Source organism: Lycorma delicatula, chromosome 4, assembly GCF_047948215.1.
Source record: "Lycorma delicatula isolate Av1 chromosome 4, ASM4794821v1, whole genome shotgun sequence".
Taxonomy (NCBI): domain Eukaryota; kingdom Metazoa; phylum Arthropoda; class Insecta; order Hemiptera; family Fulgoridae; genus Lycorma; species Lycorma delicatula.
The window spans coordinates 52,813,689-52,834,199 of record NC_134458.1 but is presented as its reverse complement, the minus strand read 5'-3'; the positions used below and the strand labels follow the sequence as shown (position 1 = coordinate 52,834,199).

General features: G+C 32.7%; 1 protein-coding gene and 1 long non-coding RNA gene across 2 annotated transcripts in view; one reads left to right on the top strand and one right to left on the bottom strand.

The window, feature by feature from the left end:
* The window catches only part of LOC142323393 (uncharacterized), a 101,914-nt gene extending 89,942 nt beyond the window's left edge, over positions 1-11,972 (bottom strand). Inside the window, exons 1-2 of the long non-coding RNA XR_012756099.1 lie at positions 11,650-11,972; positions 8,674-8,852 (exon numbers count right to left, since the gene is read on the bottom strand). This is a non-coding gene — a long non-coding RNA (uncharacterized LOC142323393). The remainder of the gene's footprint in view (positions 1-8,673; positions 8,853-11,649) is intronic.
* Positions 1-20,511, top strand: part of LOC142323392 (alpha-tocopherol transfer protein-like) — a 77,737-nt gene that overhangs the window by 45,486 nt on the left and 11,740 nt on the right. Inside the window, exon 3 of the mRNA XM_075362957.1 lies at positions 12,513-12,669. Coding sequence (XP_075219072.1) covers positions 12,513-12,669 — 157 coding nt within the window. The remainder of the gene's footprint in view (positions 1-12,512; positions 12,670-20,511) is intronic.

The following is a 20,511-nucleotide window of genomic DNA, read 5'->3' as shown; positions in this document are numbered from 1 at the left end:
GGAACTATCGGCAATTAAGAAATGCTATAAATAGGAAGTGCAAACTGGCGAAAGAAAAGTGGATTAAAGAAAAGTGTTCAGAAGTGGAAAGAGAAATGAACATTGGTAAAATAGACGGAGCATACAGGAAAGTTAAGGAAAATTTTGGGGTACATAAATTAAAATCTAATAATGTGTTAAACAAAGATGGTACACCAATATATAATACGAAAGGTAAAGTCGTTAGATGGGTGGAATATATTGAAGAGTTATACGGAGGAAATGAATTAGAAAATGGTGTTATAGAGGAAGAAGAGGAAGTTGAGGAGGATGAAATGGGAGAAACAATACTGAGATCTGAATTTAAGAGAGCATTAAAAGATTTAAATGGCAGAAAGGCTCCTGGAATAGACGGAATACCTGTAGAATTACTGCGCAGTGCAGGTCAGTAAGCGATTGATAGATTATACAAACTGGTGTGTAATATTTATGAAAAAGGGGAATTTCCGTCAGACTTCAAAAAAAGTGTTATAGTTATGATACCAAAGAAAGCAGGGGCAGATAAATGTGAAGAATATAGAACAATTAGTTTAACTAGTCATGCATCAAAAATCTTAACTAGAATTTTATACAGAAGAATTGAGAGGAGAGTGGAAGAAGTGTTAGGAGAAGACCAATTTGGTTTCAGGAAAAGTATAGGGACAAGGGAAGCAATTTTAGGCCTCAGATTAATAGTAGAAGGAAGATTAAAGAAAAACAAACCAACATACTTGGCGTTTATAGACCTAGAAAAGGCTTTCGATAACGTAGATTGGAATAAAATGTTCAGCATTTTAAAAAAATTAGGGTTCAAATACAGAGATAGAAGAACAATTGCTAACATGTACAGGAACCAAACAGCAGCAATAACAATTGAAGAACATAAGAAAGAAGCCCTAATAAGAAAGGGAGTCCGACAAGGATGTTCCCTATCTCCGTTACTTTTTAATCTTTACATGGAACTAGCAGTTAATGATGTTAAAGAACAATTTACATTCGGAGTAACAGTACAAGGTGAAAAGATAAAGATGCTACGATTTGCTGATGATATAGTAATTCTAGCCGAGAGTAAAAAGGATTTAGAAGAAACAATGAACGGCATAGATGAAGTCCTACGCAAGAACTATCGCATGAAAATAAACAAGAACAAAACAAAAGTAATGAAATGTAGTAGAAATAACAAAGATGGACCACTGAATGTGAAAATAGGAGGAGAAAAGATTATGGAGGTAGAAGAATTTTGTTATTTGGGAAGTAAAATTACTAAAGATGGACGAAGCAGGAGCGATATAAAATGCCGAATAGCACAAGCTAAACGAGCCTTCAGTAAGAAATATAATTTGTTTACATCAAAAATTAATTTAAATGTCAGGAAAAGATTTTTGAAAGTGTATGTTTGGAGTGTCGCTTTATATGGAAGTGAAACTTGGACAATCGGAGTATCTGAGAAGAAAAGATTAGAAGCTTTTGAAATGTGGTGCTATAGGAGAATGTTAAAAATCAGATGGGTGGATAAAGTGACAAACGAAGAGGTATTGCAGCAAATAGATGAAGAAAGAAGCATTTGGAAAAATTTATTAAAAAGAAGAGACAGATTTATAGGCCACATACTAAGGCATCCTGGAATAGTCGCTTTAATATTGGAAGGACAGGTAGAAGGGAAAAATTGTGTAGGCAGGCCACGTTTGGAGTATGTAAAACAAATTGTTGGGGATGTAGGATGTAGAGGGTATACTGAAATGAAACGACTAGCACTAGATAGGGAATCTTGGAGAGCTGCATCAAACCAGTCAAATGACTGAAGACAAAAAAAAAAAAATTTTTTTCACAAACGTGAAACGCACTTTGCAAAAATTATGCCAAGAAATATGACCTGTTTCATCTTTTTTGCCAACTCGTTCCTGCACGTTCACACAGAAATTTTTGCAAACGAGTTTATCGTCGACTCTTAAACTTTGTAATAACTGTAATTTATAAAGCGTCTTTTTTTACACGTTCCCGTAAAATTTTCCTCACATCCGGTTGCGGAATTTATAATTTTAAACTCGCTGATTTACTTGGACTACGTCGCTATAAGGTACGAACACGATCAACTTGTTCCCCTTACACTGGAAGTCTTCTTGAATTTTCTTTTTACACAGATATCCTGTGTTTTCTAATTGATTTTTCCAGTTGTAGATGGATTACCTTGTTCGTCATCGTTTACCGTACTCTGTTCTGAAAATTCGCTGTACGGTAGTAACGGAGTTTTGAATAATTCGAGCATACGAAAAGCTTTCTGCACAAAAGTACCGGCCATCTTGCCAGTCTAGTTATACGACACAGTAATCAATATAATCACCAACAGCAGATACATCGATTACAAATGTTTCGTGTAAAACCATTAGTAATTGTTTTTACATATAAAAAATAATTTTTATAGGAAGCATCAAAAGGGTTTAATTTATCTGTAATCACTGTATAATTTTATTCCCACACCTTCCAATTTTATGTATATACATGTAAAACAAAAATATGTACTCATATATACAAAAATCGAATACAGATCAATCAGTTTTTTGATAGTATAATTTACGGAGTATTAGTTTGTTTCACACAACTATATTACTGTCTTTATATCTTTTCCGATTAATTTTATTAACTATTACAGTAAAAAATTGAAATCTTATTTCATTTCAATCAAATTTCTGTTAGCCGACGCAGTTTTATTTTAATACTTAAGTTTATGTTGGAAAAACTGACTGTAAGTACTTACATTAACTACTTTTTAATCTAATTCGACGTTACGCCAGAGTAAAACGTTAATAAAAATCCTATTAAATGTGTTATAATGCTTTTTTCATTTTTTTAAATTCAGTTTTGGTTTTTCTAGTTATCGTCCGATTATTGTTAAAAAATGGCCGATAAATGGTAAATCATTCGTTCAAAAAGAGATCAAATTTGTTGAAGAGAATAAAAATCATGTTGGAGGAATAAAAGCTAATTAAATCGAATTCACTTAATATCTAGTTGAACGATTAATATATTTGGAAATCTTGAACTTACAAACAAGTGAAATGTATACTTCAATAAGCGAAATGGAATCCAGTTAAAATAAATCAAAAGATGAATTATTTTTATAAAAGATAACGTAATTGATCGTTAATTAATAATAATTTACTGGTTCTAAAAAAATAAATAGGCAATAAAATTTTGATTAAAAATAGTTAATAAAAGATATAAAATGATAATCTGTTTTAGTAAATCATTATTTGACTACAGAGAGAGAGAGAGAGAGAGAGAGAGAGAGAGAGAGAGAGAGAGAGAGAGAGAGAGTTAAAATGACTGACGTTAATAATACAGAGATGATATTTTTTACATATAGTAATTTTGCACGTATATTTAAATGGAATTAGTAAATTTTAAGCCAATTAAGCTCATAACTATTTCAAATGTATATAAATAAAATGTTGTAAAGTAGCATAAATAACAGTTGCTGTATTTATAAAGTTTATAGCTGCTAAATTACTTTATAAATAAATCTATATAGTAATTCACTCTACAAATGGCAATGTAATTAAACATGTAGATTTTGTATTTGATTCTGAAATTACCTAGAATGGCCAACTGCAGATTGCAATCATAAATGTGGCAAATGTAACAAGATAACTTTATGTTTTAAAGAGGCCGGTTTCTGGTGTCAGCTCACTCACATTCGACATCTGAGATTCTTTTACAGACAGGATGGAAGTATGAGCTTGTTAAATACAAAGAAAGAGTTAATTCTGTATTATGAAGTTCATGAAGATGATAGAATGCCTCAATCATATAGAAAGTCCATCAAATTTTTAACAGAGTAACTGTTAAATATACCATAGCAAAGAAAGCAGGAGTGTATGAGTTTGAGAATTATTGCACACTCAATCTAACATATCACACTGAAAGCACTAACAAGGCTAATTTACAAGCAAACAGAACGGATGATAACAGTTATATTAGAAGAAAACGAGATTTTTTTTCAGCTAGAGTACAGATAAAAGAGAAGTCAATCTGGCCTCTAAAAAGAAATCAAGAATTCTCATCGCTTTTCAACTTGTACATAAAAGAAATGATATAAGAACTGAAGGAAATATTTGAGAGTGGGGCAACCACTAAAAAGATGATAAGATCTGTCGATAGCATTATTTTATCAGCAGAAACCGCAGACGAGTTCAAAAAAAGACTGAACAGGTTTGTTGCTACGAGAGAAATGTAATTTAAAAATAAATAAAATTAAAACAAAGGTAATGAAATGTAAGAGAAAGGACGACAGTAAGGAATGAAATATTAAATTAGAAGAACAAAATAATTCAAAAGCAGGAAAGTTTTACTATTTACGTTGTAAAATTATAAAGGATGGAGAAAGTAGACTGACATAAGTAGAGAGTATTCATGCAAAAAAAGTAAACTATTATCAAATATAGATCTAAGAATTACATAGAAATTTTAAATTTTTTTCATGGAGTGTAGCAGTTTATGATAGAGAAAATATGGACCATAGGAAAAGTAATCTAAAAAAGAAAGAACCCTTTGAATATTAATGTTGCACGATGATATTGATGGGTAGAAGGGTAAAAAAAAATTAAAAATGAAGAGGTCTTAAGAAAAGTAGGAAAGCAGAGAAAGTTCAGGCAGAACCTTCTAAACAGATGAACTGGACTGGTGGGCTATGTATTTAGACATTCAGGTTTACTTAATCTAGGTAAAGAAAGCAGAGGCATATAAAAACTGACAAATATGAAACAAATAATTAAAGACGTACATTGTAGTAAATATATTATAGTTAAAGATTGGTACAGAACAAAAAGAAGAAGAACAGAATCAAACTGTTCTTCTTTCAAACAAAAACTGTTCATCAAACAAAAAGAAGAACAGCTAAATCTGTTAGCTGTATTGGCATTTAACTACCTTGATGATACATTAGTATTTACCATGAAGATATTTAAAAAGTTTTGTCACAATTTTTATAAATACAAATAAACAGATATAGTAAATGATTATTGAAATGAATTGGAAGAAAAAATTTTGCTTAAAAACTGTCAACACAGTTTTTACTTAAAATCTAAAAATAGATGGCCATTTGATTGTTAAACAATCATTATCAGCAGATACTGTGGAAAAATTACAAATAAATAAAATAACAATACTTACTTACTTTTTCGTGTCAGAGTGATGAGACATTAAAACCTTTGTGACCAGTATTGTGCCACCGAAACACCAGAAGCATTTCCTTGCCACAGATCTTCTAGTGTACATTTGGTTGGGCAGAGGGTGCACTTTAGGAGATGTTCAGAGTCCTGAATCTCACCGCACTCGCAGTTTAGGTCGTTAGGTTCTATTTGACGCCATCTAGCGCGGTTAACTCTGGTTGGTGCAACCCCAGTTCGAAGCCGGTTTAAAGTCACCCACATTTGCCAGTCTAGGTCATGTCCTGGATGTGTTGGGGCCCTTTTTGGGAACCATGGAGGGGGCTCGATAGATGTAGAATTCAAAAATCCCTTTCTCGATTTCAGTCTTGGAGGGGTGGTCGCTCCATCTGGTACATTGTATGTTGTGTATCGAAAGATTATCTGAACCGTTCAGTGTACTCGGCTTCAGCTCGACGTATTCCAAGTTCCTCTATGCCCACTGCTCGGTGCAACTTTTCAATAGGAATGGGTTTCATACATCCCATTATTAAACGAAAGGTCTCGTTCAGTGCTATATCAACCTTTTTTGTGTGTATTGATCTGTTCCACACAGGACATGCATATTCACCTGTTGAATTGAATACTCGCATACTCGCCTTGGCTGATAGGAAATGCTCAGCCTCAGGGAAGATAGGTTGATCGTTGGTATACAGGTTGAAAAGTAAGGGTAAAAGTAACGGGTAAGCACACCGCCCTGGGGCAGTCCATTCCTCTGGTTTCTCCAGCGACTTTTCTTTCCTTTGAAGCTAACATAAAAACGCCTGTTCTGTAGTAATGATTCTACTATTTTAGCTAGTTGGTGATCCCTTGTTGATATAAGTATTTTTTGTAGAAGCAGTCTGGTTTACTGTATCGTAAGCCGCCAATAAGGCGACGTATGCAACGCCTGTGATGAGTTTCTCCTGAAAGCCCTGTTCAATGTGCTCTGTCAGCTTAAAAACTTGACTTGTACAGTTTTTACCCAGTCTAAACCAGCTTGTTGAGGAATAAGTATTTGTTCAATAACTGGTTGAATATGTTCCAGAATCATTCTCTCGTAAAACTTATACATGTGACTGAGAAGTGATATAGGTCTGTAACTGCTGGGTTATTCAAGAGCTTTGCCCGGCTTGAGAAGTGCGACCACCTTGGATATCCTCCATAGTTTTGGAATAGTGTATTTAATAGCACAGTTGTTAAAGAGTTTAAGGACCCAGCTCCTGGTTATGTCTCCGAAATGTTTAATTTGCTCTGTACAAATATCATCCTCTCCTGCAGAGAGGATGATAAATAAAATAACATAATAATAAATAAATGAAAAAAGAAGAAATAATAATAAAGAATGTCGATTGAGAAATAAACAGCACTTAAATAAGACTATTGTTGCTTCAGGAAATCTCATTAAAAAGGGTAAATATAGGTTAAAAATATTTAAACTTCCATATCAGAACGTTCACCATGACTTAATTGACAGCTCTTTTATAGGTCAGATAATAAAACTTATTTCTAGAAAGACTAAGACAGTTAAACTGATCTCCACCCAAGAACAAAAGGATTTTAAATAATTTCAAAGAAGCTGTTGGATATTAGTTCCTGATCTTTGCTCAACAATGAGGTTTCTAATTCACTATTAAAAAAGGAAAATTTCCCAACTACCTAATTCCTGTTTATTGTGTACCTTTTTTTAAAATTACAGTTTCTAATAAAATAATTTTGAGACCAATTTCAGGTGATAGAGCCAGTTATTCTGGTCTTCTATATTTGTAGTGAGCTAAATACTCCTTTATTCTGATTTCAATATTTCGATTAGTTTGCCCTACATATTCGAAATTCAAACTCTTGTCTTTAAAAATCAATATATAAATGCCCACTCTTTCAATGATTTTAGTTTTATCTTTATCATTTCCAATGACAGCTTCTAGACGAAACTGTAATAATATTACAGTTGTGATTTTTTTTTAATATTTTTACTTTTTTGCCATACAGAAGGCAACATAAAATTGTTATCCATGCTTTCATCAATTCTTCTCTAACACTCTTATTTTGCTATATCTACCAATTCTTTTATGTATGTTATCTATGGTTTTTCTAATAAAACCATTTAACTTAGATGTATTTTAAATAAAATTTATTTTTTTATGATAAGCCTCCAGGTCATAGTATGATGCAAACCATCATATTTCAGTGAACCTAAATTTTAGTCAGATTTTTGGCATGAACTTAAATGGTTTAGATTTTAAGTAAAAATCTTTTGTAAACAATCTTTATAATTTTATCTTCCCAAATTATATAATACTTTTTAATAATATATTATAATAGTATATTACTGTCTTAGATAAAGAAATTTTTTAATTTTATGAATGAAAATGGCACACTTGTGAAACGCTAAAAAAATTTAATGAACAAATTGAAATTAAACTGTCTTGTAATTGTAGGTTTTAAATATTCTCTATGTACACAGTTTATAAGATTTATTATGTACATTCATAATGTAAACACTAGTTTACATTTTAGCATAAATGTAAACTAATGAAATTTAATCCTGACATGACAAAATTATCAATCGCCTTTGAACTTGACAGACATTGATGACATTTTTTGAGGGACAGAAGTCCTGGCTGATAGTTTCAGCTATTAGATCTTCTTTACATGCATACTCTAGTAAATAAAAAGTTCTCGGAAAATTTCACAGGTGTAGTGGTTCTGTCGCACCGAGTTTCAAAAAAGAAGCAGCTACCCGAATGACTACTTGCATAATAGAGATGGGTAGCACTCACCTGAGGAAGAAGAGCTAAAGGATAAGAAAAGAGAGGAAAGAAGAAGGGGATGATCGACCCACAGAGGGATTATCTCTGATTAGGATAATTTATTGTCTCACCTAGACTCCTAATTGACGAGATAATACTAGTATTTCAAGAGAGGTGGATAAGCTTTTCAAAAATTACTGTGTAAGTTGCCAGTGATAAAAAAAAATAGGCTGATTCTAAACTGTACTTGCTTTCTGAACACGTAAATACAAAAAAAAACATAAATTATTTCTAGGTACTAAATTGACTTTACCTGATATTTTTAAACCTGAAGTGATGCTTGTAGACCTGCATTATACAAAATTATAAAAATTATTCTGAAATGTAGTAATTGTTAGATTACAACTAAATTCGAAAACATCATCTAGTTAATCTTATGAGTTGAAAGAACTGTTCCTAAATTTCCAGTAAAATTCGTACAAGACCTAAGTTATCGCAGTACATAGTTCAAAGTATACAGAAAGGTTGATTTTCAAAACAATGTTAAACATAATTTGTTCATTCCATTACATATTCTAACAATAAAAGAAAATTTATCTTTAGTTAGGTCTGTTAAAAAGTAGTGGGCATCCATTTACAGAAAAAAATTAAACAATAATAATGATGATAGCACAATATACACAAAAAGTATCTCTGATATAAGAACAAGTAAATTTACTCACATGTTAAAAAAAAATTTCTGTCACTGGTAGATTGTTGTTTTCCATTGTTTCTTATTTAATACACTGGTGTAAATATCTTCACATGTACAGTGGATTCACGTGTACACTAATTTTTACAGTGGATAATAATCACGATGTAGTTTGTTAATGTAAAATCTGTCTTCAACTGTTGAGAAAATCTGAAAATTTAAATATTAATAATAATTTTATTATTATTCTATATTTTATTAAACTTATTTATATATTGCAGTATAATGTATTAAAACCAAACTGAAGTATTTATCTTTAGTTGTTAAGGTTTGTATTTAATAAAATTATGTTACAATTGATCTCAGATAATGATGTGAGCCATTTCTAAACTAGATGATTTAAGCCAAATGGGAAAGTTATTACTTTTGTGTGATAGGTACAACTGCTATTTTATTAACTTCAAAGTTAAATTTCTCAAAGTTGGTTTGTAAGATTGTTGCAAATTTGTTGAACAGTTTAATACAACTTCATGCTTACATCCTTTGGTTGTAAGCAACCATATATTTAATAATAATATATTTAATATAATATATTTATAAACTAATATAACATAAAAATCCATCAATAAACTACATGAGCCACTAAAACACAATACGGTACTTACGTATTAACGCCACCACAGCTACAGCTTTATTTAAAAACAAAGTAGTCAATCGGATTTTGGTGGAAAATGGGCTGATATAGAGTTTAACATAGATTCAAAACAGTCTCTTTATTAATTTTAATAAATGGTTATTTATATTTATTTATTTTATAATTTAACCAAACTTAACCTACGCTCGTTTCGCTCACTAACCTTGACTAATTATCAGGAGTATTTGATTATTTAAATAATAAATAATTGCAATTCAATAATAAATAATTGCAATAATTACTGAATTTATTAAATAAATACTCAAAAAATTATGGTGTTAATTAGTCAAGGTTAGCGAGCGTAGGTTAAGTTTAGTTTATATTTATAAAATAAATAAATATAAATACCCATTTATTAAAATTAATAAAGAGACTGTTCATTTTCCACCGAAATCCGATTGACTACTTGTTTTTAAATAAAGCTGTAGCTGCGGTGGCGTTAATATGTAAGTACCCACAATACACTACCAGAAGATATGTCATAATATTAATGCAAACTGTAACAGAAGAAAAATTACTTTGCATGTAAAAACAATGCTATGTTTGACCAAATCAACAATTTGTTCACCTATTTCTAGTCTCCTGGCTGAAGTATCTTTCAACTTTTTGAAACAGTTATAAATAATGCAATGAGAAATGCTAAGGCAAAATATTATGCTGTCATTGCTATGGTGATGACATCATACTCCCATACAAAGAAAACAAGAAATTATCACACATTCTTCAATAAATTTCTCCCTAGTTTACATGTCTCTGTTGTGTATCAACATAAAAAATCACTCATCTGATTAACCTCATCACATCAAAAATTTATAACAAACAAGCTTTAAAAATGCATAAAAAACCATTTAAAAATATAAAATTTTGAAACAAGAATATAAAACAAATTTTTTAAATAAAATGTTTTTAATAACTTACTTCTAAACATGACCATCTTCTGTGACTGGTACTGCACAGTTCCCACCCTGGCATCAGCTAATATTATTACTGAAAGTTTTTTTTATTTAATTGTTTAAGCAGACACATATTTTAAATATGACTGAAAACCCACTATTGCAAACACATCTTACTAGCCCTATACAGGATTAACATACAGCTTTTTTATAAATGTTGTATTAACTAATAAACACATTATCAGCTGAAAGCTACATTAAGAATTTAATACAATAAAACGCAAGATTATCTGCACACACATACTAGCAACTTCTTAAAATTCAGAATAAAATAAAAAATTTCTCTAGTAACATAACATATCTTTAACATACAGTATATTAAACAATATTCATGTAAAATTACAATAATTTTAAGGAAGAATATTACTGTCCTTTCATAACGATGTATTATAAACAGAAGATGATATACCAAACTAAGAAAACCCATACTCTGAACTTACATTGATAAACATAGTGACCAGGAGTATATAAATTAAACTGGATTGAATACATTTATTACATCATAAAGGCTGAATAAAAATTTACCTATAGATACAAATACCACATACAGACACTACATATAACAACAAAATTAACTATTACAAATCACTTCATAGAAAAAACAACATGCATAGGCAATGTTTATTTGAAATACAAATTTTAGTCATAGCACATAAGAACCAAGGATCTTGACACACTTGAACAATATGCAATTTACAAATATAAAATTTAAAAAACACAGCAAATAAATGAATGACAAACAATACAGAACAAATGTATTATTTGATGATATAATAGAGGGAATTCCTAACCTAGAAAAAAAAGAAAAATGTGCTGTTGTTAATTACACTGAAGAAGGAGGCGTAATTAGCACTGAAAGAATAATTTGACTTTAAAAGAAAAATTGTCATTATTTTAAAAGTTGCTTAATATTCAACAATTAAACAAGAATATCATTACAAAATAGTAACAATAAAAAACTGTAATGATTTACTGTTAAAGGGATAATAAATTTAGCATATATTTTTAGCACCTGAGGCAATTTTTCCAAGACAATTGTAATAAGTTACTTCTTAAGTTCAATGCGTTTTGCTTTATTGACAACATTTTATAATATTGGTTGGAAGGACTTCATGCTGATGTTAGACAAAATCTTTATTACAGTAGTGCTTAAAAAAAAATTATCAAAATATGTCCAAAAGAATTACAGCATGATTGCATACATACACACTTATGATTCTTTTGGGAAAGGTTTTGAATTTCATTAATTAATTGATATGGGAAATGAATGCTACTGCATTTTAATGTTATCAAAATATTTAAATTGAAAACGAATTAATAACCTACTTGTCTTATAATTAATAATATAATCATATCTTACCAGCTGGATTAATATGGTTTACCACGTGAAATACTGATTATTCGGCGAGTTCACTCTATGTTTTTGAAGTTTATTTGCTTCTTTGAATACCTAAAATATTAATATAATGTTAAGATCTTATCAGTGATAATTCGTTGCAAAAATAGTAAAATTAATAATTTTATGCATAAATCTGCCAGGAACTATTTAACAAGATCATTTTAAAATGACGAACAAAAATACTTTCAGTAAATAGGCTTAAGTTATTAAGAATTTATTTGAACTATTTTGATATTTTTCGGCGAAGGTTTTGTTTACTTCACAGAACAAACAATACGCTCTCAAGCTTGTTAATCTTATTTTCAGCGGTATCAAAATTATTGTGCAAATAATGCTGCTGGTGCTGCTGCTGCTATCTATTGAACTTCTGACTAAACTTATTCACCAGCAAATAGAGCTACTACTAGCGTTCTCTACTAAATGAATATTTATACTTATTACAACGTTACCACTATTTCAAGTACTTGTAACGAGTATGTTTTTAATTTGTTGTTTTACTGAACAAAGTAACATAATTGATTAGAATGATTCAATTGTTTGTAACGAAGATCAGGCATATATTGGTCAAATTAACAAGTTGTTAAGGTAAAAGTAATAAAAAATAAATATGCTAATATATTAAAAAAAAATTATTGTATAAATAATAAAAAAATTGCAACTTAATTTATTTAATAGTGATAAAGTTAAAACAATAAATCATCAGTCTATTTTTTTACATTTTATTTCATATAAACATTGTTTAAAGCTACTACTATGTTTATTAGAAGTCACTGCAATGTAAATAATTATTTTATTTATTAAAATGCAATATTTTCTTGTTTTAGATAATATGTTGCATGTATTCCACCACAGTTGCTTCCACGACCTAAATAAAACAAAAGAATGTATTGATGTATATTATACTATTCGGAGCAGTACTCCAGAAGTATTTAAAAACAGGGATGTAATGGATAAGAGTTTAGAAGTTTCTGTGAATAACTTGTGAGTAATTATAACAATTTTATTATTAATTTGTTAAAATAATGTTTATTAAAATTAATTTAAAAGACAATATTTTTTTATAATTACAGTTCTCAAATCTCAGAATTGTATTAGGACTGTATCTTCTGATTCAAATAAGGTACTCTTCTCTCAGTGATTATTAAACTGATTAATACCATCCCATAAAGGCTAAACACAAATTCATCCAAAGATAAAAAGAACATATGAAGGCAACAACAAAACATGATACACAACAATAGAACTAACTTTTGAAAATCATCTTGTAAAAATTGGACACAAATAAAAAACATTAATAGAGACATGATTTTACCAAAAGCACATAGTCAACATCTCAACACATTTGAACAATATAAAATTTAGTAATATATTATATTTTATAAAAACAACTTGTTAAATAAACAAACACAGAAATGAAATGTACTAAAGGTGCTTTCAAATGTATTTAAGATGGATGCCATTAACAACAGTACTACAATTACTGGAGTAACTTCCAATACTTGTAACTTCTTACTTCTTGTTGTAACTTGTAACTATTTACTAAAGTTACTCATTACTCTTTAAGATATCTTTGCTTTAAATTCTATCAACCCACCTACTTTTCAACATTTTCCTGTAGAACTTCATTTCAAAGACTTCTTTCTCTTCCTTTCTTTTTTCCAATTATTATTCATGTAAAAAAACATATGCTGCAAAAAATACACTTACCTTAGTAAATGTGTTGTTTGGAGCTGTTGTCAGTAAGAGTGTTTCTGCATAGAGCTGTGAAAAGTCTTTTGAAAGAACAATTTCTATAAAAAAAAAGTTATATAATTGTAGTATAATTTATAATGATTAAACTAGTAAAGCAGTTTCTAATGATGATAACTCAGAATTGTTCATGGTCAGAGTTTATCATAATGAACTTATTTATGTCTACGTTTAATAGTTATATTGCCTTAGGTACGTAAAAAATTCTATAAAACATAAATAGTTTGCTCAATTGTAGTCCACCATTGTAATATATCCTTTATATCTCTATGTATTATATGATAAATATTTTGTAATGTTAAGTTCTTCTGTGAGATTTTCTGTTGCGGGTGCTTTTGATAAGTTTGGAATGATGGTTGTTAAATCTAAAAGTTAATGTGAGGTTGAAGGGCTTAAATGTGTTATAAATAAATATTTACTGATCTTGTAAATTTTGAAATAGCACTTTTCTTAGTTTCTTTCTCTGATAGTATTCATGAAAAGTTATATATTGTATTTATATTCAGTTGTTAAATTTAGTTGATATTTTGTTTTTGTTTGTTAAGAATAATTTATATTTTGTGATATTACCTAATAACCACGGTAACACTACAAAAATAAATGTAATTTAATTGTGAAACTAGCATTGAGCCTTTAACTGGTGTTGAAGGGGAGGGGCAAAATATTAACCATTAATTTTCATTGTTTATCACTGATAGCGATGTATCCTTCCATCTGAATTTAGCATTCTTCCACCAAAATTTTGTTTTATTTCTGGTGTTATTTATGAAAGCATTTTCTCATAAATCAATTGTTTTTCTTGAAAATATTTGTTTGGAGTGTAGTATTTTATGGTACTATTACATGAATAATTGGAAAAAAAGAAAAAAGAAAAAGAGGCCATTGTAATGAGGTTCTACAGGAAATGTTGAAAAGTAAGTGGGTTGATAGAATTTAAAGCAAAGATATCTGAAAGAGTAAAGTGTATTTTTTTCTTTAAGAAATAACTTATGTCATACTTGATCTAAATCATGTTTAACAAAAAAATGTTTTGAAAATTTTATGTAGTTTTCACATCAAGTGATGGACTACTTGTGTTCTTTAAGGTGCATTCATTTCTATTTAGATAGTTCTGGCCTTATTTTCATGATTAGATAATCAATAATACCTCAGATTAGATAGTATAATATCTAATCTCAAAAAGAATGAATCAATTATTCATCTGTAGCATAATGGGAAAGGAACATTGACATCTGTTTTGAAACATTTCTAAATAAAAAAATATTTTAAATGATTTATAAAAATAAAAATAATTTTCAAATTAACCTAGTGATATCATTTTTACCAGAAATGAGCGTAATTATTATTTTTTTTTATGGATATTGGTCTTCTATGGTCATTAGCCCTCTTAAAAAGAAGTTAATATCACCACGAGAGTCGTCATATGTAAGGGTGTAAAGGGCCCTCACATTTTATTTAAAAACACCAAAATTTACACAATATTTAACGACAAAACACTAAAACACACATATGGTGTGTAAAGGGCCCCGACCTTAAAATGAAAGAGAAATAGAATTAAGTATACATGGAAAAGAAGGTCTATGCAATACCAATATCTTCCCTTTTTTGTCTCCCTTATTTTATTGAAGCACCCCTGGGGGTGACCAGAACCGCCGTTAAGCAGCACCTCACTCGCCCTAGGATGCCGTGGCTGTTGATTCCCCCGTAGGATGTAAACCATCGAGGTCCTCCCCTGCATCATAAGAGCAATTTGACAACCTGTTCAGGATGGCCAAAGAACCCATCGGCAGGGAGTCCTGACCTACTTGGCTCCAGGTATGCATTGCGCATATTCTTGGCCCCGCGCCCTCAGTCCACCTTTGAGGGTCCCCTATGTCATCACTGGATATACCCTGACTCCCCTATTCTTGCATGCAGGTGAGCCCGGACGATCTAGGCAAGAGGGCTACCTCCCATCATTATACGTGCCAAGCTTCGAGACTTCTATTGTATATATAGAAGATACTCCCTTAGAGATTCTTTAACACAGCTTGAAACGGTTTTTTTTTTACAAACTTTTAAGAAGTCCACTGGCATACACATAAACTATTTTTTCTTCATTTCCATTTTCCAAATCGGCAGCAATATTATTTCTTAGTCGGAACCTCTTTCTGAGTTTCTCATATATAGTCTTCTTCCATTAGGTGCTTGACTATAAGTATTTTATTACAAACACCGCCATTGGTCTTTCTTCGCCGTTTAACAAATATGAATTTGTTATTCGCGTGTAACCGATTCTTAGTCTGGTCACAGCCACTTGTTCTCGGCGAGTCATCTTCACGTCACTCCTCCATTTATACGGAGAAGTTTTAACTGAATTTAATTTTGTATTTAATCATCTCCAACTAGTATTCCACCTGTTTCTTATTGTGTTAGACAATTTTTAACATCTGCCACTCGTACGAGAATTACATCGAAGTTATAGCAGACTGTCACAGTTATCTCAGATTTCGTCTGCGCTTTCATTTCTTACAATACCACCATGCCTTGGAGTTCATACAAACACGCATCGCTGTCCTCGTTTATTTAAAACGTACAAAATGGACAGGATGTTTGCATTTAGGATGTCCTTAATGTTGTTGTTCCGAATTGCAACAAGTCCACTTAGAGAGTCGGAACAAATTAGTACTCTCTCTTCGCAATAGTGTTCCGGGTAGCGAAGAGCTTGCTGTATGGCAGTAAGTTCTACCGTATAAACACCGGGCATATCTGGCAGTTTCCAAAAACGGGCTTCTCCATTTACATATATGGAGAATCCAACACCATGTTCGGTTTTACAACCGTCAGTATATATTTTAATGTGTTCTTCGTAACTACTGACGATTGATAAAAATTCCTGTTGGATGATTACTGCTGGCTTCTTTTTTTATTTCTTCCCGAGAGAGATCCAGCTTTGTGTTTACAACTGGCAAAAGCCATGGCTGTATTTCTCTCGTAGAAATTGCTAATGTCTCTGGTAAAGCAATTTCATATTTTCTTGTCAATTCGTGATACCTTATTCCGGCTGGTCTGGAACAGGTAGCGCACGGATCATATAATGCAGCCAAAGGATGATTGTTAAAAAGTTTGTTATTTATATGGGTACGTTTGCTGCATATCTTAACAAAAGGATCTCTCTTCTATAAGGTAGTGGCATTATTCCGGCTTCGGATATTAGACTTGTCGCCGGACTTGTGCGGAAAGCCCCTGTCGCATATCTAATTCCGCTATTATGAATTACGTCTAACTTTCTTAAATGCGACTTCGTAGCGGATGAATATACAATACATTCGTAGTCTAGTTTCGATTGAACCAATGCCTTATACAGTCTCAATAATATCTCTTTATCTGAGCCCCAATTAATATTCGATAAACATTTGATAATGCTTAGGGCTTTTTTGCATGTAACACTCAAGTCCTGTATGTGTAATCCCCATGTAAGGGACTTATCCAATACTAGTCCTAAAAATCTCAAGTTGTCTTTATATTGTATTGGATCATTGCCGATTGTCAACGTAGGACTTTGATGAGGAATTCTCTTACTACAGAAGTGCACACAGCACGTTTTTTCTGGTGAAAATTGGAATCCATTATTCCTCGCAACTGAATTTAGAGAGTTGATCGCTCGTTGCAATTTGTATTTCACCATAGCAGTCTTGTTGCTGGCATACACAATTGCCAAATCATCAACATAGACGCTTTTGCTGATTTCTACTGGAATGGCTAATATCAGTTTATTAATGGCGATCATAAACAAGGTACCGCTTAACGGCGAACCTTGTGGTATGCCATTTTCCAAGATTTTTATAGATGAATATTCATTGTTGACACGTATTTGGAAAGTACGGTCATTCATATAGTTCCTCAATAAGATTGGCAGTTTGCCACGAATGCCCCATTCATGTATCTGGAGCATTATACCATGACGCCAGGTCATATCGAAAGCCTTCTGTTGATCAAAGAAGACTTGGACACAATGTTTCCTTGTAATAAAGCTGTTATATATCATTTTCTCGAAGTTGATTATTTGATCAGTGGCAGAATGGTATTGTCGAAAACCTGCTTGATGTGAAGATATCAGGTTTTCTTTTTCTAAAAGTAAAAATGAGTCGATTATTTATCATTTTTTCAAGTATTTTTCCCATAGCGCATGTCAAAGAAATAGGACGGTAGCTATTGGATTCTGTCAAATTTTTATCTTTCTTTGGTACTGGAACAATATGTGCTTTTTCCACTGCTGCGGGTACATTCCATCCCGCCAAACCTGACTATATAGTTCTAGCAATATGCGTTTTGCAGTAGTATTCAGCTGCCTGATCATGTTATAGTGGATTTCATCCGAACCAGCAGTTGTGTTGCCTGTTTTCTCCAACGCTTTCACGAAGTCTTCCATTTTAAATGGTACATTGTATGAGTAATTATACTTAGTTCTGAAATTTAGTAGACCTTCAAGTTCTGCTTTTTTCGTCCGAAAATCTTCATCGTAGTTAGCCGTTTTTCTGGCCTTTTCAAAGTGATTCGCTAATAACTCTGCAATTTCGTTTGGAGTGTCCTTAATTTCATCTTCATCTTAAAGGCTAGTTATGAGAGCAAAGTATTTACGCCCACAAATCGCCTTCACTTTCTTCCAAACGTCTGATGCAGTAGTAGTTCTGTCAATGGATGACACGTATTGCAACCAGGATCGTTTCTTTGAGTCTATCGTAAGTCGTTTTGCATACGCCCTGTATTTTTTAAAGGCAATTAGAATATCTATAATGGGACGTTTCTTAAAGACGTTATACGCTCTTTTCTTTCTTTTTATAGCTTCACTTATTTCATCGTTCCACCACGGAACGGGTCGCTTCGTAAGTTTCCCAGATGTGTTGGGAATATATCTCGATGTCGAGTCAAGTATCGCATTAGTTATAGCGTCGACATTGGCTCCGATAACTCCAGTTGCTTCGAGGAGTATCGTCCTAGCTGTGAAGCTCGTTCAATCTGCCTTATCAAACAACCATCTTTTAGAGATGGGATATGTTTTTTTTGTAACGTCAGTTAGAATTTGCACCGGGAAATGATCGCTTCCATGCAGATCCTCTAAAACGTGGAAGGTGTACCTCGGTGCTATCGATCCACTTATGAGTGCTAAATCTATACAGAATGTCGATCCATCTCTGGCATTGAAAAACGTTCCTGAACCATTGTTTAAAACAATAAGATCAGAATTCATCAGGAACGTTTCCAATTCTCTTCCTCGGGGATCTACTTGATCCGATCCTCAAAGAGAATTATGAGCATTAAAATCACCCACCAGAAGTACAGGTGGGGGGAAGCTGAGAAATTAATCGTGCTATGCCATCCTCCTTCCAATCAAAATTCGGCAAGTATATGCCGCAGACAGTCACCTGAAGCAGATGCTTCATTGTAATGGCGCACTTGTAGGTTTGTATTTAGATCAACAGCTTCAGCGGTAGCTCTTGTCGATGTTAATATGGCTACTCCATCTCTGTATTTGGTGGTTGATCTCGCCGAAATATATCATAACCTTTTAATTTAAAATTTTCATTTCGGCAGAAATGTGTTTCTTGCAGACATATGCAAATTGGTTCTACATCATTTACCAAGCGCTGGAGCTCATGGATGTTTGAAAAACATCCATTAATGTTCCACTGTACAATCGACTCGCTAATTTAAAATTAACTTATGGCCTTGATTTACCTTTCGGCCACCCTTTCTTCCTTTTTTTCTCCATATTACAAACAGCTTCGTGTTCGCGAAGAACGTCATCGCTCGTATAGCTCCCGGCCTCCAAATCGGAGACCATCAAAGCCGCAGACGACGTCGGACATGGATTGGCGCCGGTTACAGGCCCCGATTGAGAGGCGGATACCTGGCCGACCCCCGACACGGGAATCGCCCCAGTCACCGCCTCTGGAAGGGAGGACACTTGTCCTACAGACCACGAAGCAATCACTTTCTTTCTGTCATCAACAAAAATTTCTCTAAGACGGACGTGGCCTTCTGGCTTGGCGTTCGTTTTTTTCTGTGCAAGAGCACATTTCTGTTGCGAAGATGTATCATCAGGAGGCTGTACTAATATCTTTGGCTTGACAGGTTCTTTATTACTGAAAGGCTTCATTTTGTTTTCTATAATCCTTTCAATCATGCCAAAGTGGGCGCAAGTTTGTTGATAAGCTGACGTTCATCGTCAGCTACTGGAGCAGGAGCAGGAACAGCAGCCGCAACCTGAGCATAGGTTGTTGTTGCTATAGGTTTGCGGGCGTTTACAATCTTTTTAGCTTCAAGGTAGCTGATTTTCTGCAGGGTTTTTACTTCCTGCACAGCTACTTCGTCTTTATAGACAGGACAGTTTCTATGGTACAAATGCTCGCACATCCAACTGATGAATTCCTACTCTAACCTTCTCCGGCAAAGTTGGGGCTGGTTAAAAGTGAGGAAATGAGAGGCTGCAGGTAGGACCTCGCCGTTTCTTCTCATGTTCAATCTGGGACACTCTATTACTCCCTGAGGTGTCAATTCTTCAACTATTTCTTGCTCCGTACAATTTAGGAGATCTCGACAGACCACAACATCCCTTGAGGTTTTGAGCGTGCCGTGGGGATCGACGCGTACAACAAAATCTCCAATATTCTTGAGCCCTAGGATCTAATGGTACTGAGCATCATATATAGTCTCCAAATGAAGTCCATTAAAGGTTTTCCTTATTTCCTTAATAGGGTCTCCAGCACATTTAGTTATTTCTCGAACAATGAGAAAGGGACTCATCCTCGAGAAATTACCATCTTCCTTTATAATAACCAAATACTTTGGTTTCGGGACGTTGCTCTTGTAAAAAGCTCTTTGCAAGTTCTTTCTAGCCTCAACTTCTATTCGACAAGATTCCGCAATCTTTTTCCGCTTCCCCTCAGGTGAAACGGCTGCTTCTAAACGAGGGTGTTTACGTGAACCCTCTTCCACGTTTGTAGATTGTTAAAATTGCATAGATTTTATTCCCTTCTGTAGTAAGGATAGCCGACGGGGTACACCCCACTCCAGGGCTACGAACCCTGGAGG